Here is a 25630-nt window from a genome sequence, read left to right on the forward strand (position 1 = left end):
TCTGCCCACCTGGCATCAGGCCTGTCGCGCCCCCCCCCCCCCACGTCCCCATTGTGCTACACCCAGGACGCCTGTGTGACACCAGCCAAAGGGGGAAATGGGGGAAACCTGGAGCATCGGCCCAGTGACCCATCTGAATTCCCTATTTAAAAAACAGCACAAGGGCCTGACTAAAACAAGGTGTTGCTCCTCATCCATGCAGAGGTCATAGCAAGGTTTAAAGAATCCAACTGCTGGCAGAACTCTGGGAGCAGCTCACAATACCAGGCTGCTCTGCAGAGTCTAGTCTCTAGGAGTTTGGGCCAAGTTAAATTTCAGTTAACGTTCTGTTAAATTAATGGAAAAAGTCTCCACAAAAGACCATCGAACCCTATGTTAATGAAATGCTGAAAGACATTAGGTTTTTAATAAATCACAGTCCTGACAGGTATTGTGGGCCATCAAAGGGAAAAACTGGCACAGAGGCAGTCGTCTGACGGCACCCTCAACTTGGGTCCCACGGGGAGCAGGGCGCCACGCCGCATGCTGGAAAAGCTCAGACTCTGCCAGACTCCAGTAGACTCATTTATCTTGTCGCCGCGAGCAGCCGAGCATGTGCTTCCAGCTGACAGCGCGGTACCTCCTCACCGCACACCACTGCCTGATCTGGAACATTCCGTTCCCTCCGAGGGTCTCAATCAATGGAAAGACAGTAATGCTAGCACTCCTCATTAGGACTAACAGCTGTCTTCCCAGTCACACAGAGACACAAAACTGTTTTGCATAACAATCTGCCGGAATTTCATGGCTAAGAAAAAAAATATATGATGTGGAAAACGCTGGCCCATGAAATGCTGAAGCAGGGTGCTTTCCTGGCTCCACGTCAGAAACCAACTGCAGGCACCCATTTCTTACTGTAAGGTGTAGTTTCCTACAAAACACAGTCATCCTGCTACATCTGGGAACAGACCAGAGGGCAAGCACTCCACTCTGGGAACAGAAAGGGCAGGGCACCCTTCCCTACAACACAGGCTGCGTCTCAGGTCCACGGAGTCATCTGTGAAAAGCTATCAAGAAGCAACTAGTGTCACCTTCTCGACAGCCACCCACCTGTTCAGGTGTGCTACAGTGTTCATGTAAATACACAGGTCCAAGACCTGTGTGTGCAGCACAGGCTGATGTAACAAATGGACCACAGCCCTCCCTATCACCTAAGGCAGAGCTCTCACACACCGGTAAATGCCACCTGACCCTGTCATGACCACAGCCTCTGTGTACAAAGCCATCGTCACTACAATCCTTCCCAGGTCATTACCACTTCCCAAACTGTTTTAGAAACTAAGTGTCTAACAGATGACACTGCCTTCAGGAGAAACGGCAGGGTCCTGGAGAGGATGATGTCCTGGGCCTTCCTTTCATGTGCATTTGGCAGAATTTAAGTCACTCATGTCAGCCTGTACTGTACAACCTCAGATGTCTCAAAGAGGAACAGGAAACTTCAACTCCAAATAAATATATTTCTAAATATCATATGATGGCTAACCCCCCCCAAAAACAGATAAAAAACATATCCCCTACGATAAAAAACATTCAAAGGAAATCAAACTTGTATCACACATGATTTTTCAAGATTGAAAATTCTACTGTTCGCCTGACCTGTGGTGGTGCAGTGGATAAAGCGTCAACCTGGAACGCTGAGCTCACCGGTTCAAAACCCTACACTTGTCTGGTTAAGGGCCATATGGGAGTTGATGCTTCCTGCTCCTCCTCCTCCTCCTCCTCCTCCTCCTCCTCCTCCTCCTCCTCCTCCTCCTCCTCCTCCTCCTCCTCCCTCCCTCCCTCCCTCCCTCCCTCCCTCCCTCCTTTCTTTCTTTCTTTCTTTCTTTTCTTTCTTACTTTCTTTCTTTCTTTCTCTCTCTCTCTCTTTCTTTCTCTCTCTCTCTCTTTCTTTCTCTCTTTCTCTCTCTCTCTCTCTTTCTCTCTCTCTCTCTTTCTCTCTCTCTCTCTTTCTCTCTTTCTCTCTTTCTCTCTCTCTTTCTCTCTCTCTTTCTCTCTCTCTCTCTCTCTCTCTCTTTCTCTCTTTCTCTCTCTCTTTCTCTCTCTCTTTCTCTCTCTCTCTCTCTCCCTCCCTCCCTCCCTCCCTCCCTCCCTCCCTCCCTCCCTTCCTTCCTCCTTCCTTCCTTCCTTCCTTCCTTCCTTCTTTCTTTCCTTCCTTCCTCCCTCCCTCCCTCCCTCCCTCCCTCCCTCCCTCCCTCCCTCCCTCCTTCCTTCCTTCCTTCCTTTCTTTCTCTTTCTTTCTTTCTTTCTCTCTTTCTCTCTCTCTTTCTCTCTCTCTTTCTTTCTTTCTTTCTCTCTCTCTCTCTCTCTCCTCTCTAAAAAATTAATAAATAAATTTAAAAAAAAATTCTGCTGTTCCTTTGAAAAAAGATGTTAAGGCACGTACCATGTACCAGCTACTCAACAGTCTCACTTGGCTGCTCTCCTCTCCACACCTCCCTCTTCAGGACAATGGAGAGCTTTCCTTTCTAAATTACTGACAGAACTGAGCTACCAAACTGTCCATTTGACAAAGATTTGTGAGCACTACTGTGTGCCAGGCCCTGCTTTGTGTGAGAGAATCCCCAACAGCAAGGGGGTAAGAACCACTCCTGGTGATGCGTCCATTCTAGTGAAGATGGCAGCGGTCACAGCTTGGATGAACTGCACTGCAGTTTGAGGGCATACAGTCTATTTCCAGTGGCTGGAACTGCTGCTATACTTCTCTCAAAAAGCCCCTACAGTTACCAGCCTCACCACTGGCCAGAGAGAAAGGCTCCAAAAGTAGCTTTAAGAGTGTCACAACAGCACGTTCAGTTAACCTGGCTAAATTCTCTTCCTTCACATTCTATTTAAGAAATCTTTTCCCACAGATTATTCAAAGATGCCAGTCAGTTCCACGCAACCTGCTTTAAAATTACTACAGAGAAGTTAAAATGACTAAGATCCAAACACTGACTTCCTGCTTGCAATATCAAAGACTCAGACTTCCTTTCTGTGAAACTTGGTCCTTGTTTCATTCTTACTGAACAATGTAACAGTCCACCACAAGTAAGTTTTGAATATTTGTAATGACTGAAATAACTTTACAGAAATTTGAGGGGGGTGCATTCTATTTAAATTAGGTGAGGGCCCTAGCCAGATAACTCAGCTGGTTGGAGCATCAACCCGAAACATGGAAGTTGCCAGTTCAATCCCTGGTCAGGGCACATACAGTAACAGATCGATGTTCCTGACTCTTTCTCTCTCTCTCTTACTTTGCCTTCCTCTCTCTCTAAAATCAACCAATAAAAAAAAAATTTTTTTAATAAATTAGGTGAGAGATGATCTCTCTCTGGTTTTTTTTTTGTTTTTGTTTTTGTTTTTCCATTTTTCTGAAGCTGGAAACAGGGAGAGACAGTCAGACAGACTCCCGCATGCGCCCGACCGGGATCCACCCGGCACGCCCACCAGGGGCCACGCTCTGCCCACCAGGGGGCGATGCTCTGCCCATCCTGGGCGTCGCCATGTTGCGACCAGAGCCACTCTAGCGCCTGAGGCAGAGGCCACAGAGCCATCCCCAGCGCCCGGGCCATCTTTGCTCCAATGGAGCCTTGGCTGCGGGAGGGGACGAGAGAGACAGAGAGGAAAGCGCGGCGGAGGGGTGGAGAAGCAAATGGGCGCTTCTCCTGTGTGCCCTGGCCGGGAATCGAACCCGGGTCCTCCGCACGCTAGGCCGACGCTCTACCGCTGAGCCAACCGGCCAGGGCCTCTCTCTGGTTTTAATCACCTGACTTTCTAATCCCATATTTTCTGAATCCATGACTGCTTGTTACATGCTCATCAATTAACAACAAAACCATGTTTCAACATCACCATAAAGTGACTCTGTGTATAAAAACTGGGAAGGCGGTCCTGGCCAGTTAGCTCAGTTAGAGCATCATCCTGAAACGACAAGGTTGCAGGTTCTATCCCCAGTCAGGACACACACGGGAAACAACCAATGAATACACAACTGAGTGGAACAACAAATGAATGCTTCCTTCCCCCTCCCCTCTCTTTCCCTTCCTTCCTCTCTCTGTCTCTCTAAAAATCAATCATTCTATAAAAAAATTAAGTCCTGGCCAGATGCTTGGTTGGCTGAAACATCATCCAGAAATGCAGAGGTTGCTGGTTCAATCCCCGGTCAGGGCACATATAGGAACAGCTCAATGTTCCTGTCTCTCTCTCCCGGCCTCTCTCTAAATAAAAATAACAATAAAATGAAATTAAAAGTAAAAGTAAACAAATAAATAAAAACTAGGAAGGCAAGAACTTCAAAGGTTTCATTTTTTTTAAGTCTTCCAAAAGGAAAAAATGTTTGTATCAGCTTTCAAGCTAATGTGATACAGACAAGCCCTATTCATCAGAATAGTTAGTTGAGGAAGGTCACTATTGCTTTAAAAGGTAAGAGAGATGTCTCATGAAGCCGCATACCCAACCTTGGGTGTTCAGTGACCCCTCAAAGGAGAACCTTTCCTTCACTGGTAACAGAAGGAACTGAACCTGACGTGTTGCTCAGACTCGAATATGGGATGACCACCTAACACTGCACTTCCAGAGGCTAAGGACCCGTACAGCCCAAGATTGTGTGCAAATGTGCTCCAAAACTGTATGTGAGCATATCCATCAGAAATTACTCAGGCTACATGAAACATGACACATATATATGTGTGTGTAAGCATGCCCACAAGAAAAGGCACAGGCTACAAAGAATGCAACACGCATGCAGATAGGTATATACGTGTGTAAGGGTGCTCATCAGAAGTGACATGGGCTACACGAATTGTGATGTACGTACAGATATGTATATGTGTGTGAACATGCCCATCAGAAGTGGCACTGGCTACATGGAACGTGAAATGTATGCCATAAAAGCACATACATACGTGTATAAAACAGCGTAACTGACCTCCCAGTGACACAGAAGCGACTGCTACTCAGTAACAGAGTTGCTCAGAAACAACTGTTTCACAAATCAAGCTATAGGACTTGCTCACTGAAAGAGACTAAAAGGGGCAGAGTCATGTGGCCCGGGAAGCATTCTTGGGTTCCACAGGTAAGCTGGGAAGGTAAATGAAAGTCAAATTTCACTTTAAAAAGTTCAGAATTATTATCATCACAGCCCTTCAACACTGTGTTTTATTCATTTAGGAGAAGTGCCCGAGTAGTAGCTGTATGGTGTTTTCCTAGCTCCTGTGGTTCACACATTTTACATGTTGGTCATCTGAGGACTGACTTTCAAGGGGCCCCGCATGGTGTCAGTCAGAACCCTGCCGCACCCACGCGTGGCTGAGCAGGAGCAAGCACAGACGCCGACCAGGTGAGACAAGCCCGCTCAGCTCTGAGAGTGCCGGCCCTGAGCACACAGACTAAGAGCACCCCATCCTTCCAAAGAGAAGCTTCACCTCTGGCAGCTGCTTCCTTCCCCACTCTGTTCACTGCACAGCGCAGCTCAGTGGTTTCTGCCAACACATGGAACCTGGTCCAGACACAGCTCATGTTTGTCTTCATGAGTCTGGAACAATACAGTTAGCAAGGTTTTAGTCTGTTAATAACCTGACAGTTCTTTTCTAGCTCATGTCAATGACAGAAAAGCAACCTGATAGCTCCCAATAAAGCTGAGGAGTAATTTAATCGCATTGATTTTCCTAAAGTACTTATTTTATGAGGTTCTAATCAGCCCTTCTTAAAAGAGAAAGTTTCAAAGAATAAATGAAGTATTAAACTTCCTCATATTTTATAAGTTATACTCTGAGTTGGAAACAACTTTTAAAAGTATCAACAGGGAAAGGGGGGGAGGCTGACCAGGTGGCTCGGTGGATTAAGGGTCAAGTCAGCATGCCAGAAGTCACGGATTCAACCCCCCCGTCAGGACACATACGAGAAGCAATCAATGAGTGTACACTAAATGGAACTAAGTAAAATGAGTTGATACTTCTCATTCTGTCTCCCTCCCCCCTTTCCTCTCTCTCAAATCGATAGAAAAATTAAAAGCATCATCAGAGGATTAAGTAAATTACTGTAGTCTAAACCACAGGCTCCCTGAAGCAGACATGGAGGGAATGAGGCGGCTCCAAGGGAGAGACCAGAAGGACCTCAGCCCTCTCTCAGTGAAAAACAATGAGACCCACAAAGTGATCTCATTTACAGAAAATCACCATTGTGTCCACGTATGTGAGGTGCAAATGCACAGTCCAGCAGATGAAGCTGTACACTATGTCTCCTTACTCATCTCCACGATGACAAGACAAATGTCCATTAATTAATCCAGAGCGAACTTCCTTACCACAACCACCTCAGTTAGTCACATTTCTGCCAGCACCGCTGCCATTCCTCTAAGAACCTGGGTGGTGCGTTTATACTCATGAAGCTGGGAAAACCTGAAATGGGGCCACACTGGGGTTTGCTCTATCAACCTAAGTCCTTGGTTTTATAACCTTAGATACCAACCAATGCCAAAAACTATGTAAGCCTCTAAACTTTCTCAAATAAAATGATCCCAACTAAAAAGAAGATAAAACCAGACTTCCAGGTATATGGGTAAGGGGACAGGAAACTGGACGGGCTTTAGGTTCTGTATAGTTTTGAGGCCTGCATTCCTACAGGTCCTTTTCTTTCTCAGGCAGTAATTTCCACCCCTGGGACACTTCTGAAGCCGTCCTCCAGGGCCTGCAAGAAACCTCATACTACAATACCGTACTCCTCCCACAAGCATGGGCTTAAAAATGATGACCAAGAGTAATGGGTTTACAAACACAGTGCAGTCTACCAAAAATCTTAAAAGTCAGTAAGAAACTATAAGGATTGCTTTAAAGTTATGACATTTTCATATGCTTTAATTGCTAAATACCCAGGGGTAATATTTAGTACTAAGTACAAAACCTCTTGAGGTGGTGTGCCCATACACAACCTGACTCACTGACCAAGCACAGAACTCAATACAGTGAAAAATCAACCACCACCTGCCTATAAATATCATGCTGTCAAAATACATTTTCTCTTTAAAAGCATACAAAAGACTTAATTAGTACAATACAAAATTCAAAATACATGATCTAAACTTTATTATTTAGTATTAAATATCTCTCCTGGCTATTTGGCAATAAAAGCATATGTTATCATTTTAAAGCAACTATTTAAATTTTAACTGATTTTTTAAACTGTTGTCTTGTTAGATGTGTTTTGTTTTCTTCAGAAGAAAGTGCTGCCCTGGTGGGTTGGCTCAGTGGTAGACCGTCAGCCCAGTGTGTGGATGGATGTCCTGGGTTCAATTCCCGGTCAGCGCACACAGAAGTGTCCATCTGATTCTCCACCTCTCTCCCTCTTCTCTCTCTTTCTCTTTCTCTCTCTCTCTCTCTCCCTCCCTCCCTCCCTCCTTCTGCAGCCATAGCTCAATTGGAGCAAATTGGCCCTGGGTGCTGAGGATGGATCCTCCTCAGGCAATAAGAACAGCTTGGTTGCTGAGCAACTGAGAAATGCCCCAGATGGGCAAAGCATTGCCCCCTAGTGGGCTGGGTGGATCTCAGTCGGGCACATTCAGGAGTCTGTCTCTCTGGCTCCTCTCACAGGGAAAAAAAAAAAGTGCTGAAGTTCGTATGGGAATGATATAAAATTACAAGCATGTGGAAAGAACTGAAGAGAAATAACTTGGCATTCTCAAATATTTTACCCACGTTGAGCTAATTTCAGATTTTTCTTAATGCCACAGTTTGTTCACACTTGTAAATATCATTGGTTGGATATAAACTAGAGTCATCAGCCACTCGTAGGGGAAGCTTAATGACCCAGTGACAGTCTCAACTGTCTGTCACTCTTTTATAGTGATTCAGATAACACAAAACTGAACTAAAAGAAGGGGTGAGGGGGACACTCTACCAAGCTCCACAGTGAAGATGGTGCTTCCGAGAGGCAGGAATCTGGGTCCTCCTATTAGAAAACAATCTTAACGGGCATTTCTCCTTTCAAAGGACCGTAACTGGATATAACCTAAAAATAAATTTTATTACATTAAGAGGTTCTTGTAGAAATGCCATGTATCCACAGCCCGCAGGGCAACAGTCCTGGAATGACCTGTGCATGGAGTACCACCCCAAAAGACTGCACCAACATGCAGCAAGGGGGCAGAAAGGCTACCTGACTACACTCCTTCAAATAGTCGGCAACATACTGAACAATGGTATCAAGTGAAAGCAATGACTATATGAGGGTTTGGCTTATTTCAGATGAAACCACTAGATTTCAGTCCCAGCTCTTAAAGATAAAGACAGAAACATATGAGAAATTAGCTACCAACAACTGAAGAACTCCAGGAATCTATGACATTCCAACATTTCCCAATTAAACATTTCTATTATCTCCAAGAACAGTACATGTTACAATTTCTCATTCCTATTATGGAAGCCGTTATATAAAGTATCTAAAGTTACTTTTCATATAAACTGGTAATTCTTGGGCCACTAAACAGCTAGTCAAATAATAATAGCCACAGTTACACAAGTAAATCCTATTATGGTAAAATTCCCATTATAATAAAGAAATATCACAATACAAAATAAAAATAAATGTAACACATCAAAGAAGAATGAGACATGTTTGTGCTTTCTAACAATCTACCATGAAAGCCTAAACAGAGCTTAATCAAGGAGCTTCCATCTCTGTCCAGCAAAAACGACGTAGTGCGGATTTCCAGGGGACCTGCTTAACAACAGATTTTCATCTTAAACCAAAGTGTTAAGTCTCAAACCCTACTTTTCAAAAAAACCCATAAAATCCATGTAAAAGTACAGAGAGAACAGTGAAAATGAAGGCAAAAATCACCTCCCGCCCAGCTCCTAGAGAAACTATAATGCTCACAAAAATTGGGGGATATTTCAAAATATATAAATATGAAGCGATTAAAATATTCCCTAATTTTAGTGAGCAGTATAATTATAAAACTAGGCCAGAACCTGACCTGTGGTGGCACAGTGGACAGAGCGCCAACCTAGAATGCTAAGGCCGCCAGTTTGAAACCCTGGGCTTGCCAGGTCAAAGCACATATGACAAGCAAGCAATGAACAACTAAAATGACACAACTATGAGTTGATACTTCTCCCTCCCCGTACCTCCTCTCCTTATAACATCAATAAATAAAATCTTTAAAAAAAACAAAACACCTAGGCCAGTAATGTTGAAACCTGTCCAACTGCATCTTGCCTTATGAGAACCCAACACACAGAAATCCAAATGAATTAAACAGTTTATTGAATTACATCATGAAAGAAATAAGATTTCTTACATACATCATTAAGGAACTTGTGCTAAGTTCCTGGAAATTAAAATATGCACAGATAAAGTTTTCCAAAGTATGTTCTACATCAAGTTAACATGAAATACATGGTCACATAATTTTAAGAAATACTGCCTGTTTAAGCAACGGTCCACTAAAAAAACAATCCACATGAAGCTTTTCAGGACAATACCAACATGAACAGCAAAGCCCTAAGAACTGGACATTTGAGTTTCAAGTTTAATACTCAGCAAAGAATCAGGTTAGGAGTCAGGAAAATCACCCAGGAATGCAAGAGTCCACCTAAACGAGGAGGCTGAACCCCCGAGAGAAGGACCAACTTGCTCCCTGCAGTGGAAATGCGACAGTACAGTTCAGCCCAGCCCAGCCCTGGGGAGGGGGGAGGGTTGGTAGTACAGTGACCTGGCTGGTGAGCGTTCTCCGAGACAGAGAGAGACCCACAGGCCTGAGAGGAACTAGAAGATCCTGGGAGGGCTGCCTAGAGAAGCCACACTCAGATTGTCAGAGATGAGTGTTGAAGCTGAACACGTATTCAAGATCAGCCACTCCTCTGTTCCCGTGAGAATTAGGCTCTCGTGTTTGGTTTTAAGAAAAGTGTGCTCTTCCCCTGAAGACACAAACAACAAACCGGTATATGAAAAAATCCTCCTTTTTACTAGCTATTAGGGAAATGCAAATCAAAACTACAATGAGATACCGCCTCATACCTGAGAGATCGGCTATTATCAACAAGACAGGTATTAACAAGTGTTAGAAAGGCTGTGGAGATAAAGGAACCCTCATTCACTATTAGTGGGAATGTAAATTGGTACAGACATTGTGAAAAATAGTATGGAGGTGCCTCAAAATATTAAGAATAGTTACCTACCGTATCACCCAGCAATCTGTCTACTGGATATCTACCCGAAAAACTCGAAAACATTTGTCCACAAGGCACATGCACTCCCATGTTCACAGCAGCATTACTCACAATAGCCAAACAGGAAAACAACCAAAGTGTCCCTTGGCAGAGGACTGGGTAGAGACGATGTGGTACAGCCTGACTAGGTGGTGACGCAATGGACAGAGCGTCAGCCTGGGAGGCTGAGAACTAAGGTTCAAAACGCTGAGGTCACCAGCTTAAGCACAGGGTCACCACCTTGAGTGTGATATCATAGACATGACACTATGGTTGCTGGCCTGAGTGAGGGGTCACTGGCTCAGTGGTCAAGGCACATATGAGAAAACAATCAATTTACAACTAAGGTACCACAATAAAGAATTAGTGTTTCTCATTTCTTTCCCTGTCTCTCTCCCCACCCCACTTTAAAAAAAAATGAAAATGTGGTAGATATATACAATGGGATAGTACTCAGCCATAAGAAATGATGACATAGTATCACTGATGACAACATGGATGGTGAGAATATCATGCTAAGTGAAATAAGTCAGTCAGAAAAAGCTATGAACTATATGATTTCACTCATCTGTGGGACATAAAACTGATACTCATAGACAATGACAAAAGTAATCATTACTGGGCAGGGGGTTAGTGAGGGTAAAAGAGGCCAAGCATACAGTGACAGAAGGTGGTCTGACTCTGAGTGAAATGTGTAACTCATGTGCCATGGAGATGAATACCTGAAACCTATGTAATCCTACAGACCAATGTCACCCATTAAATTTAATTTCTAAATTAAAAAAAGAAAGAAAAGCGTGCCTTTACATGGGGACACATATCCATTTGTAAAGGTAATGAATTCTTTAGGTTTTATTGGTCACATGGGCACAAACCTACAGAAACCATGCCAGAGATAAAAAAAGCAATGGTTACGGACTGAGTCCTCAGTAGAATGTCTTACTTCTTGCTTTTCCAAACTGCAGTTATTTCTGGAGGCTTACTGCTGACAGAACACAGGAAGGTGCCTTAGTTGGGATAAAGCAGCCTGCAGCCTCACCTACTGACCATGAAGTGTGTAGTCTCACAAGGCAAAGGCCCTGGCAGAGAGGGCAGGCAGCCACCCTTGTGGTCCTGGTACATCTGTGGATGGGTGAGCAGAGCAGAGACAAAGCAAACCAGCCCCTAGCCAATCCCTGCCGATTCTCAAAGGCTTATAAAAAGAACCCTGACACACTGCAGTAAATTAGTGCCAAAATTTTTTTTTAACTTATTTCTGTACTTACACATGCTAGTTCATCCTAATGCGAGTAAGAGAAAATGTAAATAATCTGAATAACACTGCTGTTAATGCAACATCAGCTTATATCTTGGGAGACTCGGATGGCAGAAGCCCCTGGAACAGACTCAGCTCCACATCTACTGTGAGCAAGTCCTGATTCCATCAAAGAAACAAACCTAAGAAACTGCTACAGGTCCATGTTAGGAATAGGAACTCCTTTGCAACCAGTTATATTCCTCACAAGCATCTCTCTCCAAAAGCAGCCATTATTTCCTATATGCACCAAGTGCAAAAATATGCCACAAATTACACAGATATTTTAAAAACGACATCAATATCACCTATACTCCATATTCAGAGACAGATGAACACACAACCTGTTAAAATACTTTTAAAGTTAAAACTGGCACTTCCATCAACTTCCAGTGACATACATAATAAATTCTTGTCTCTCTGAGCACAAAAAGATAAATAAAATCTTTCAGACAAATAAAGCAAGTGAAAACAAAATGTGACTAAATGGTTCCTTAAATAATACCCAGAAAGACTCCTCTGGAATCACACCTAGTCAAGCCCCACCTAGGACCCAGGCAATCTTCAGGAAGTTATCTGATCTCCCTGTGCCTCAGAATAGGGACAGATTTGCTGTGAGAATTAAACAAGTCAAACCCAGTTTTCACTGAGCCTGGTGCACAACAAGGACTCAATAAAAGCAGCTGCCATCATTCTCTCTTCATTCTTGCCTCCCTTTCCAGACACAACTCCAGTCCTCTCTGGTTCTCCACCCACAAGTCTTTCTGTTGCCTATCCATGCTGCACAGATGGTCAGGTCAACGCAGCAGAGTACTGACTGCCCTATCTCTACACCCAACACTCTTCTCCACAGTCCTCAGACCTCTGTCCACATCTGGCTTGGTGCAGTACTGGAGAGCAGTTTAGTGAGAAGACTGCAGGCACTTTCCATATTGGGTAGAAAAATGCACAGTGAGGCTAGGACAGCCTACTACTGTACCAAAGCCAGTGCATAACAAAAATGAGAGGATCCCGTTGAAAAGGAAGAAGCCACGAGAGGGTGTACTCGGCAGCTGAATCTAGAACTTGAGCATTAGATACACTTATAACAAAAGCTTAATAATCATTGAAATAAAAATGTCCTCAAATCTATACTAATCATCAACTACAATAATAAAGAATGCCAGGTAATGAGTATAGAAAGATAACAGAATTACCAACATCACCCTTTTGCAACACTCAGTAGTATAATAACTGATTCAGGCAGGGATCACTGATGATGTTAGACACTTCACTGGATGAAAAGTGCTGGGAAAAAAAGACATTTATATATCACAAAGTGTCACTTCACGCATTTCAAAGTGGAAAAACACACTTCTGGGGGGGAGGGGGAAGCCATGAGAAAAAATCAGCATTTTGTGGGCATTCCACAAAACAGGCTTGGATTCTTCACGAAAAAAATTCAATGTCATAGACCCTGGCCAGGTTGCTCAGCCGGTTAGAGCATCATCCTGATATGCAAAGGTTGCAGGTTTGATCCCTAGTCAGGGGACATACAGGAACAAGATCGATGTTTCTGTCTCTCTTTAAAGTCAGTAAATAACATTAAAAAAAAAAAAAAATGCCATAAAAAATAACATCAGATGAATGAAGGATTGTCTTAGATTAAAAGAGACCAAAGAGCCTGACCAGGCGGTGGCACAGTGGATAGAGCATCGGACTGGGATGTAGAGGACCCAGGTTCGAGACCCCGAGGTCACCAGCTTGAGTGTGGGCTCATCTGGTTTGAGCAGAGCTCACCAGCTTGGACCCAAGGTTGCTGGCTCAAGCAAGGGGTTACTCAGTCTGCTGTAGCCCCATGGTCAAGGCACATGTGAGAAAGCAATCAATGAACAACTAAGGTGTCACAACAAAAAACTAATGATTGATGCTTCTCATCTCTCTCCGTTCCTGTCTGTCTGTCCATATCTGTCCCTCTCTCTGTTTCTGTATTAAAAAAAAAAAAAACAGACCAAAGAACTTTTCAACAAGTCTATAATATATATGTCTTAATATTATTTTTATAATTTAAACTACTTAAAAATCAGTAGTAAAATTTAGAAATATAAAAAAGAGAAATAAAGGGGTAAAAAAGAGACCAAAGAATATAGTATCTAAATGTAATTAATGACTCTTGATCAAATCTTTTAAAAGTATCAAAGATTGACACGCTCTCCCTTCCAGGAGGGGAGCAGGCCTACGCCTTTCCCTTCCTTTCTCCTCTTCTTCGCCCAGGCACCTATTCCTTGGCCCCCTCTTTCTCTTAGACTCCAAGGGATCCCATGAGACTTGCAACCAAAGGAGCAGTGGGCAGAGGCAGCTAGCTCATCCTGGCCTAATTCTCTGAACCTGTCTCCAAGATCCCCTCTTCCCTTTCTTCCTATACAGTCAATAAATTGTTCCTTAACTTGATGCAAAAAAAAAAAAAAAAAGCATCAAAGACATTTGGAGACAAGATAAAAATTGATATGAGACAGACCTCAGGTGGTATTACAGAATTTTTAAAAATGTTCTTAGGTGAATAATGGAACCGTGGTTATTTCAGAGAGCATGTTTATTCTGAAAAGATGCATCTGAAATATCAGGGCAAAGTGTGATAACATGGACACTTCCTTTCCAAGGACTCAGCCAAAGAAAGTGTATATATGTACTGTACATTCATACAATAACATGCGTACCTGTATGTATACAAACAGAAGTGTGCATAGGCTGTGAATATACCCATCTACAGAGACAGAAGTGCATGTGTGTGCTGTGCAGTCACACATATCTGTAGATACAAGTGTGTGTGCTGTATATTCATGCACAGGTATCTAGAAGCACACACACATGCTAAATATTCATACATGTACACAAACCTAAAGAGATACGTATGCACAAGTGCTCTGCATTTGTACAATACATGGGCACAGGTATCTACAGACAGAATTGCATGTGGGTACTATATATTCATACAGTACATATGTATACATCTAGACAGAAGTACGCGTACTGTGTGTATCATCCAATACACATGTACCAGTACCTATACAGAAACAGACATATATGGTTAAATAAAAACAACTGTGCTTCTACAAGGGTCAGTGGGTTTGCTGCACTCTTTATTTCAACTTTTATATAAGCCTGAAACTTTTCACAATAAAAACTTGGAAGGCCTGATCAGGCGGTGGTACAATGGATAGAGCATCAGCCTGAGATGCAGAGGACCCAGGTTCGAAACCCTCAGGTTGCCAGTTTGTACATGGGCTCACCAGCTTGAGTGTGGAGTCACTGGCTTAAGCCAAAGATCGCTGGCTTGAGCAAGGGGTCACAGGCTTGGCTGGAGCCCCCTGGTCAAGGCACATACAAGAAAGCAATCAATGAACAACTAAGGTGCCGCAAAAAGGAACTGATGCCTCCATCTCTCTTCCCGTCTCTCTCAAGCTTTAAAAAAAAAAAAAAGCAAACTTGGAAGAAAAAATGTGCAGATTACAGGATAAGGATGTATAGGGATCCTGTTCACCTTGCCTATAGGATGGGGCAAATGTAAGTTTGCGTATACAAACTAAGAGGTCATTCCTGTATTATTATTTGTTAATTACTGTATTATTTTCCATATGAACAACAGTAAACCCACTTTTATCTCACCCTGTATGGCCCGTATGGTAGGCACAAATGGTTCCTTCTGCTCTAGGCCTTAGTGACTCTACCCTAAAAGCAAATGAAGAAGAGCTGTTGGCCCATCCATGGCCCCCTTCCCAGTGTGCTCATCTGGGCTGGCCCAGTTAGAAGCTGTCCCTTCCATGATCTCCAGAGTAACTACCATTACTAGACCAACAGGGACACAGGAGAACACATGGGCCCTGCTTAGTCCCTGGTACCATATGAACCCTAAGAATCGGGCATTTTCTGTTTTGGGACTATAGGTACCTAGATGGTGAAGAAATGCTTCCTTTGTCAGAACGAAGGAATTTCTCATGTGGATATTCTCAAGACAGAGCCAGCAGTATGCTAAGATCTCAATATATTCTGGCTGCTGCTTATTCCTAACCGTTCCGTGCACCTCAAGTGCAAGATGCCAACTTGTTCTCCAATCTCAAGCTCCTTAAAAAAATCAGTCCTAGTTCTTTTTTATATACTTTATGGATTTTGAACATTAAAGCTAAAACTTAGTATATAACATTAAACACATAAAACAAATCTGTTTGCTGTATCACATGATGGAATAAATGAAATCCTTATTTTGGAGCAGCCAAATAAGCAAAAACTCATTCATAAAAAAGTGTTTACTGAGCACTAATTATTGCCTGCAGGGATTTTTCTAGAATTGCAGAACACACATTGCCATCTAGGAGAGAGACGGGGGATGTTGCGAGCCTGAAGAGCAGGTGACAGGTACATTAGTAGGTATTACTAGACAGGAGACGCCTGCTCAGGTCTGAATGGGAGGTTTGTGGGACAAGTAACTGGAAAGATGGTCACATCACATATTGGGAAGGGTCAGACTGGGAGAACAATTTGGTGAAAAGAACCAAGTTCTATAAAGATAAGATTACATGCCTGACCTGTGGTGACACAGTGGACAGAGCATCGACCTGGGACACTAAGGTTGCCGGTTCTAAACCCTGGGCCTGCCCGGTCAAGCCACATCCAACAAGCAATCAAAGCAATGAACAACTAAAGTGAAGCAACTATGAGTTGATACTTCTTGCTCACTATCACTCTCATTCCTCTCTCTGTAAAAACCAATAAATAAAATACTGGGGGGGAAAAGGAGAAAAAAAAACATGGATACAGTTACACCCGAGCTGCTCAACAGAGGGCCAGACAGAGAAAGGTGAGAGAGTATGTCAGTGTGCAGAGTGCCTTCTCCCGGAACAGACCCTGCAAAATATATGTAGTATCAAAAGCAGATGGCCTCAGTGCAAGGACTTAGGAGTGGCTGTAAACAGATCCCTTCACACTAACAATGCTGAAGCCCTTCCTGTTTCCTCTCAAATCCTTTCTTCCACTGTTCCATTCTGTCCCCATCCAATTTCTTGAGAGAACTCAGTGACTTCTCTTAGTATCCAAAGTTCTTTGAACTCTCCAAAATGAAATTAAATGTTTAGCAAAAGAGTAGCCATTTTGAAGGACAGTGGAGTTGAAAATTATGAATAAAATTTTCGGACCTGGCCAGTTGGCTCAGCACTAGAGCGTCCTCCCCCCCCTCTCTCTCTCTCTCTCTCTCTCTTTCTCTCTCTTTCTCTCCACCCCCCCTTTCCCGCAGCCAAGGCTCAAATAGTTTGAGTAAGTTGGCCCCAGACCAGGCACTGAGGATGGCTCTATGGCCTCGCCTCAGACGTTAAAATAGCTTAGTTGGGCTTGCCGGGTGTATCCCGGTCAGGGCGCATGCAGGAGTCTGTCTCTCTGCCTCCCGCCACTCACTGAATAAAAATTGAAAAAATAAAAATTTCATAACTGCCCACAAAACCTTTTCCATTAACAGTTAAAAAAAAAGACATATGAACAATTGCAACTCACTCTGTATGGCCCTGGAAAACATTCACAGAATGGATGGACGGGTCCCTGAAATCCCACAGACGGAAAGTCGTGTCACGGGAGGAAGTCACCACGAGCCGCTGGGTGGGGTGTGTGCAACAGTGTGTGAGCTCCTGGTCATGCCCTACAATACAACCAAAGACAACAAAAGCACAAGGTCACCCGCCTGCAGATACAGTTACAGTTACAGTGAAGCTTTCTTAAAAATACTAGAATCAAAAAACGTTCTTTGTAGTCTCTGCTGCTAATAAAAGAAAACACAAGGAATCAATAATAGCACCTGTGGTCACAGTGGGACCAGGAACTGAAAGTCCTTTCACTTGTAAATTTAAAAGGAGCATGACAATGATTGTGAGTGTAACCTACTTCCTGACCCTAACAATTAAAATGTCTAGCAAATTTAACAGGTACAGCATGTGAACAAATTCATTCTGAGTTCTTCACTTCCAGAATAACCTCTAACAATGTCATCATATGTGGAGCCTTCAGTAAAATATAGTCTTTAACAATCAATCAGGAAATATACTTACAAATTTGCAAAAACACTTGTGGTAGACACAATTTTAAAATGGCCTGGAGACCCTCAATCTGGTATACACACCGTGTCTGATACCTTCCCTTGAATTTGGGCAGAACATACAAATGTGATGAGCTACCACTCTGGTACTCTCAGTATGTTATAAGGCAAAACAAATTTTGCAGCTGTACCGAAGGCCCCCAAATGAGCTGGCTTTGAGTTCATCAAAGGAAAGAATGTCCTGGGTGAGCCTGACCTAATCAGATGGGCCCTTGAAAAGGGCCCAGACAGAGTTGCTCTCTTGCTGGTACTGGTCTGGAAGAAATCCAACAGCCATGGGGAATATGGCTCTAGATCAGGGGTCCCCAAACTACGGCCCATGGGCCGCATGCGGCCCCCGGAGGCCATTTATCCGGGCCCCGTCGCACTTCCGGAAGGGGCACCTCTTTCATTGGTGGTCAGTGAGAGGAGCACATTGACCATCTCATTAGCCAAAAGTAGGCCCATAGTTCCCATTGAAATACTGGTCAGTTTGTTGATTTAAATTTACTTGTTCTTTATTTTAAATTTTGTATTTGTTGTTTTTTTACTTTAAAATAAGATACCTGTAGTGTGCACAGGGATTTGTTCAGTTTTTTTTATAGTCCGTCCCTCCAACGATCTGAGGAACAGCGAACTGGCCCCCTGTGTAAAAAGTTTGGGGACCCCTGCTCTAGATGGAGCTACTAGGGACACAATGGCATGCTAGATGCTAAAAGCAGTCCCCCGATGACAGCTAGAAATAAAATGGGGACCACAGTCATTCACCACAAGGAAATCAATCCTTCCAACAGTAAAAAAGAGGACCTCAAGCCTCAGATGAACCCACACTCCAGGCAACACCTTGAGGCCCTGAGCAGAGGGCCAGTAAGCACGTGCCCAAAATTCCTGACCCAGAGAAGCCGTTAAGTTACAAACTCATGTTATTTTAAGACATCAAGTTTGTGGAAATTTGTTACAAAGCAATAGAAAACTAATAAACCAGCCTATTTCAAATATCTAGGTACTATATGCTATGATTAAATTCCCTAAAGATAAAATTAGCTACCAATCATTCTAATTAGAAAGGACCTCTGAAAAATCACAACCTGAACGCCCAGAGTGCACTAAAAATAATTCTGGACAGAAAGGAATTTTCAAGGTGAGACATAAACACATGCACATAAGTCACAAGCACACACTGGGAGACCAGGGCTTAAGTACCTGTCAGAGAGTGAACGAGCTCCGCCGTCTCCACATCGTACAGGTTTGCTGTTCGGTCCCAGGAGGCCGTCACCGCCTGCTTCCCCCCAACCAGCCAGTCAGCAGCTATAACCACTCCCTGGTGACTCTTAAGAGAAGTTAACGGTACCCGGATGGTCGGACAGTCACTGGACATGTCCCCGTCCACATCAGGCTCATCCTTATCGGAGCACTCAACTTCGTCCTCACCACATATCTGTCGAAGGTGAGAGCAGAAAAGAACTCCTGAGAATCATGGGTCTTTTCTGACACAGCTACACAATCAGACTGTTGTCACTTGCCTTTCTAAACTCTGATCATTGTTATGACCAATACTGGTGCAGTACCTGGTACATAATTGGTGTGCAATATATGTATCACCTTTGTAATTATGTGCTTGGCTAAAACCAAGGGCCAAATATAGCCTGACCAGGAGGTGGCGCAGTGGACAGAGCGTCGGACTGGGATACAGAAGGGCCAAATATAAGTAGAAAATAAAAATTAAGGCCACTATAACATCAAATAGGCTTACTCTCCATTTCCACTAACCAATAAAATGGAAAATAACATGATTTTCTATATTTTCAGTTTTTACCATGTATTAGAAATATAAAAGTTAAACAAATACAACTGAAAGTAAATATTTATAATTTATTTCAATATAAAAGGAACATTCCTATTCTCAAGAACCTGCTGAAGATACACTTAGAATTCTATTGCTGTAACAATTGACATGACTTTATTTTCCTACAAATCAATACGCCTTTGTCAAAAGCTAAAGATAAAACAAAAAACATAACTAAGTCACCATAGGCTTCAGCTCTTTAAGAAAGTATGTATGCACCCTGGCCAGCTGACTCAGCAGTAGAGCATCAGCCCAGCGTGTGGAAGTCCCAGGTTCGATCCCCGGTCAGGGAACACAGAAAAAGCACCCATTTGCTTCTCTGCCCTTCCCCCTCTCCTTCCTCTCTATCTCTCTCTTCCCCTCCCATAGCCAAGGCTCCATTTGAGCAAAGTTGGCCTGGGCACTGAGGGCAACTCCATGGCCTCTTGCCTCAGGCACTAGAATGACTCCAGTTGCAGCAGAGCATCGCCCCCTGGTGGGCATGCCGGGTGGATCCCAGCAGGGTGCATGCAGAAGTCAGTCTGACTGCCTCACCATTTCTTACTTTGGAAAAATACCAAAAAAAAAAAATGTGTGTGTGTGCGCGCACGCGCAGGCATATATATTCATTCATCAGGTATTTACACAGTGCCAAACCAAAGGCTGGCCATGGCAAAGAAGGAGAGACAAACTCTGACATGTACACAAGGAACAATACACAGCAAGGTGAGGAGAGCAATGAAGCCAGAGACTGCCTAAGCCCCCACCTCGGGAAGTTTACATGCTAGTAAGGAGGGCAAACCAAATACACACAATATGGGAATATGTCATAATGCAACACACTGGTATGGAAACATATGTTGTATAAATATACACACACAAGTGTACATACATTCATAAGTAATGGGATGTCACAGGTACATACTCATAGTACAGGAATATGTGTCACATGTACAACATAGTATAGGGATATCTGTCACGTGCACATACTCATAGTATAAGGATATGTGTCGTATAAATACACAGATTCAGGCAGTAAATGCTAAAAAGAAAATCAAAGCAGGACAGTTGTGAGGGCTACTCTTTCATACAGAATTATCAGGGAAAAATTCTCTGCTAAAGTAACATCTGACTCGGTATGCGAAGAAAACAAGGGGGGAAGGCACGCAAACATTTAGGGGACCAGTGTTCCCAGCCAAGAGAGCAGGATACAAGAAGGCCCGAGAAGGGAGAGGTGAGCTACAGGGGAGGAGGGCGCAGAGGTGGATTCAGAGGCGTCACACTGGTGTAACTCACGTAAAACCTGGAGAAATGGCAAGGACTCTGAATTTTATTATGTGTACTAGGAAATCACCAGAGGGTTTTGAGTAATGGAGAGTCTGACTCATGCTTTAAAGAACCACTGTTTTGTGTGAACATTTCAGAGGTTTAAACTATGTCCCCCAAAATTTATGCTGAATCCTCAAACCCCCAGTACTTCAGAATGTGACTGTACATGGAGATGAGGTGTCTAAAGAGGTAATTAAGATAAAATGGGGCCACTGAGGTAGGCCTTAATCCAGTATGACTGGTATCCCTAAAAGAGGAGATGAGGACAGACACACAGAGGAACAACATGTGAGGACATGGGAAGACAGCTGTTCACATGCCAAGGACCAGGCCGCAGGAGAAACCAGCCATTCTGCCAAGTGGACCTGGAACTTCCAGCCTCAAGGACCACGAAACAAGAAACACCTGATGTTTAAGCCACCCCCTCTGTGGTGCTTTGGTACAACAACCTAAGCACATTGAACACCAAGACCGACAGAGGCGATCATCGAGAACAGGTAGAAGGGAACCTGGACTCAGGTAGCCGGAAAGATGAGAAGAAAGGCTAAATTAAGATATCCTTTAAGACAGTTTAGGATCTGCCAATATCCAGATGGGTGAGAGAAAATCTTGAATGATTTAACAGGTATTTAGTCTAAACAAAAAGGAAAAGGGTAAAGGATAAAGGCTGAGACAAGGAACAAACCAGAGCTCAATTTCAGACACGTTAGTTTTACAGTGTCTATAAGACATCCAAATAGAAACTAATTAGTTAGGCGTCTACAGAAGTCTGGAATTAAATTCGGGGACAGGATGTAAACTTGAGGCCAGCAGCAAGGGATGGTCCTTAAAACTGTGGGTCTGAGATCGCTAGGAAGTACTGTGGGAGGGGAACAGGTGAGAAGGTGGAGGTGACCCACACACGGGCGTGAGGGTAAAGTGTCAAGAGACTGAGGAGTCATTGGGAAGAGGAGGTGACCCACCCAGTGAAACTCAAGAAAAGAAAGAAAATAAGACAACACATAATATGTGAGAAGGAGAGAGGGCCACACTGTGATAGCAAGTTAGGAGGAGCCTAAGGAGCAACTTAAAGTGTCTGCTGGGTGGACAACACAGATGGGATGCTGACAGAGCTGCCTCTAAAGAGAAAAAAGTGTGGGAGATAAATCTGAGGTCTACGTAGGAAAACCAATGCTACATGGCTCCAGGTGGGACAGAAGGCTCAGCTGGGTTAGGGGAACTAGTACTGCAACATGTCTGCATACTGCTGAGAATGACACAGAAAGGCGGCAGGTGGATATCTGCAGAAGGGAGAGTGTGAGGACGTCACTCAGAAATGTGGCATAGTCACAGCCTGGGGAAGTGTGGGAGGGAGTATCACAATCCAGAGTCACCTAATGGTGAGGCCAGTCACAGGGCACTAACTGACTGGTAAGTGCAGAAGGGACAGAGGAAATGCCACATGTAACCACAGGTGGATTTGTACAGATAGAAGACTCAAAGTCTAGTGGAAAAGTTAAACATAGATAATTACACAGAATTATTTCATATGATGCTAAATGCTACAAAGCAAGTGCTAGATGCTCTGAGAGCAGGGCAGGCAGCCTCCAACACAGAGAGGCACCTGCAAGATGAGGAGTGGAGTGAGGGGCTACATCCCGGAGAAGACCAGCAGGGAGGGCGACAGTAGTGAGTCAGGGCAGCAAACTCATCCAGGGGCTGGAGCAGGGAGTGAACGCAAACCACGACTAAAAGTTTGCAAGGGCTCACTGAGGTGACTCACTGCCATATGATTTCATAGAGAGGTTAGACATGACCAGTCAGATCTGAGACAGGGAAACTAATCAGGAAACTAGTTAGTGATCTGGATTTGGGATGGTGACAGCGAACAGGACTGGTCTGTGTCCCACGGAATGCAACCTGCTCGAAGTAAATCATCCCACCTGGTAAACAGCATCTAGACAGGAAAAACAACACAATCACTATACATTCCTGATGGAAATACTGCCACCCGAGCTCTCCTTCAGGGCACATGAGTTCCCGGTGCACAGGGATTCTCAGCACCTTTGCTCTGTACTGAGCCAGCAAATGGGGGGTCTGGAAGGCTCTGTGGAAGGTGCAGAACAGGGCGCCAGTGGGGACACTAAGCAGAGACCTCAGGGTGGTTGTTATAAAAGGGGTGCCACACAGGGAGACAAAAGTGGATTCAAGAATTATTTAGGAACAGAATCAGGAAGATGTCATGTGTTAACTAGAAGTGGAGGAAGGGAGATGACAGGAGGAAAGAGTCAAAGATAAGTGACATTTCTGTTCACCATTACACCCAGACCGGCAACAGGGAGCCTAATGGGCTCTTTGCTAACTATTCTAATGGAAGAAGTGACAGATGGGCACAGAAAGCAGCAATTTCTACCAGGGAACTGGGGCAGTCTGGGTGAGGCGTGTGCACAGGGGACCGTGCACTGGAGAACCTTGCTGTGGGAAGAATGCAGGAGCACAGAAGAATGGCCTGCAGCTCCTTTGTAAAAAAGCCCCAGTTACCAGGAGCCACATTTGAAAGGTCAAATAGAGTCACACATTTACAGAAGTCATTTTAGAAAACTACACAAGAAGTTAAAAGATATTTAAAACACAAATGTAGTAAGTCACATTAAAGGATAATTGCAAAATCTTAACCCTAAGTTGGCAAACAGCAGGAGGTAGAAGGGTGAGAATTGTTTGTGGGTTTTGCCACTGTCTTCATTAACCTACTTAATTTGAGTTATTTTTACTGCCAACAACGTTTGAACAGAAACATCCAAGAAGTGCCGAATTTCTACCAAGTAAGTACCTACTGAACACCAGTTGTCCACAGAACCCCAAGTCCCAGATCACATTCTCATGCAGGAAGGACCACTGGAAGCATATACGTAATTCTTTTTGATTTTCACTTACAAATGAAGAAAATTCACCCCACTAAGTTAAAGGAATTACTCAACATCATACAACTAACATGGTACAATGATCGAACAGGCAATCTAAAACTGTTTACACAATATCCTCTAAATATTTCTTTATCAACATGGTGAATGCTAAATTAAAAGGAGAAAACATCTGTCCAAAAGCTGTACTGATTCAAAAAGAACAAGATCTTATCAGACTACAGTTTATTTCAGAATCCAGGAAAACTGCTAAGAAATTCAATAGACGCTTAAGAACACAAGTGGCCAGCGCCTGAAAAGCCTCCTGTGCACTGGGTGGACCTACAGAGGGGAACAACAAGGCCTCACGAGGAAGACCACAAAGAACCCTGTTTGGCAGAGCACTTGAAGCAGTTGTAGTCACAAACTGTGATGAAGGCTCCTCTCTAATTCAGCGTGGGCTTCCCTCAGGTGACCCAAACCTAAGGCAGCACCTTCCAAGTGTAAAAAGTCCCTGTGCCAAATGCAAGCAAAATCATAAAGAAGAAAAACTCAACTTAATATTTTAAGTAAACTATCAAGTTTTTTAAATGTCAGTACTATATACATAATTTCCCCTCTAACAAGATGGGTGTTTTCTTACTTATTTAGGGGGAAAAAAGCCCACAGTGTTACCTCACTTTCTGACCTTTCTAAGCATTAATCTCACCCTTGTCTCTGCCTTGTCCTCCATCAGAGCCCAGTGCTTGTCTCTTGAATGAATGAGCCTGTTAAGTATGGCACATAATACACAGTTTGGTAGCTTCACATGGGAACTGTTAAAAGTACATAATACGCTCAATAAATACGAGCTGTTTAATAAGATCTCTTAACTAAAGAAAACTCACTCACTAGAATTTATTCCTTAACCAATCTTCAAATAGAACAATATTATTAAAACAGAGAAAGTAAAGGAATATTCAGAAGCAGAAACATCAAAACCAGAGAGTTGCCATCATCCAACAATTATGACCAAATTTAGACACTTCATGTTTATGGTGACTGCGTAACATCACTGAATTCTCTCTCCCTGGTACCACCTCCACCTGCTTCCACAGGCAGGGAACGGGCTTACCACATGTGAGGATAAGACAGCAAAAAACTAGATCATTTCACTCAAATGGACAATTAAGATCTCTGCGTGATTATAAAGGTAGTCAATATTACAAGACAAACTAACTGAAGAATTTACATTTTAAATCTATCGATTCATTCCTCTTTTCAATATGCAAACTCTTTTGTTACTTAGAAGTTTACCCACATAAAAATGTTACACATGCCACTGATTTTAGAAAGCTGTCTAAAATAAAATATGCAAAACATTAAGAAATGCAACCTAATCATAAGTATTTTTTTAAAAAGTATAAGGTCTACCGGAAAGTTCTGTCCGTTTTTATCACAAGTTTCGACACATAAGCACGTTTATTTGGCGCATGTGTGCCTCTCTATTTTAATCACTTAACGTATACATACTGACGTAGCAAATTAACTAAAACAAAGTTGATTCATGTTAGTCTTATGTGTGAAGCGATAGTGTACCCATGGCTACTAATAAAGTTCATTTACACCACTGTAATTTTTACGAATTTCAACAAGGAAGAAATGCTACAGAAGCATGTCTGTCGCATCCACCATATTCCCTGGACTTAGCACCCTATCACTTGTTTTTGTCCTTACAAAATTTTTTGAAGGGCAAAAAATTCAAAAATGAAGAAGATATCAAACAAGCACTGGTTCAATTTTTCGTATCAAAAGATAAAACATTTTTCAAAATGGGATATACAAATTTCCCTCACGCTGGCAAGAAATCATTAATAATAATGGCAATTATATTATTTAATAAAGTTTATTGACGGTAAGAAAACTTTGTATTTTGTTTTATTCCAAAAACGGACAGAACTTTCCGGTAGACCTTATATTTATTATCTGTGGAAAGGGAGGTTAAAG

General features: G+C 43.1%; 1 protein-coding gene across 6 annotated transcripts in view; it reads right to left on the reverse strand.

Moving 5' to 3' along the window:
- The window catches only part of WDR37 (WD repeat domain 37), a 90011-nt gene that overhangs the window by 15320 nt on the left and 49061 nt on the right, over positions 1-25630 (reverse strand). For 5 of the 6 annotated variants that reach the window (XM_066233286.1, XM_066233283.1, XM_066233285.1 and 2 more), the window contains exons 10-11: positions 18815-19049; positions 17038-17179 (exon numbers count right to left, since the gene is read on the reverse strand). In XM_066233286.1, the coding sequence (XP_066089383.1) occupies positions 17038-17179; positions 18815-19049 (377 nt within the window). Of the gene's footprint in view, positions 1-5441; positions 5552-17037; positions 17180-18814; positions 19050-25630 lie in introns of all 6 variants that reach the window. The other variant, XM_066233287.1, reaches the window with a different exon arrangement.

The sequence above is a fragment of the Saccopteryx bilineata genome, chromosome 5, assembly GCF_036850765.1.
Source record: "Saccopteryx bilineata isolate mSacBil1 chromosome 5, mSacBil1_pri_phased_curated, whole genome shotgun sequence".
In the NCBI taxonomy this organism is placed as follows: domain Eukaryota; kingdom Metazoa; phylum Chordata; class Mammalia; order Chiroptera; family Emballonuridae; genus Saccopteryx; species Saccopteryx bilineata.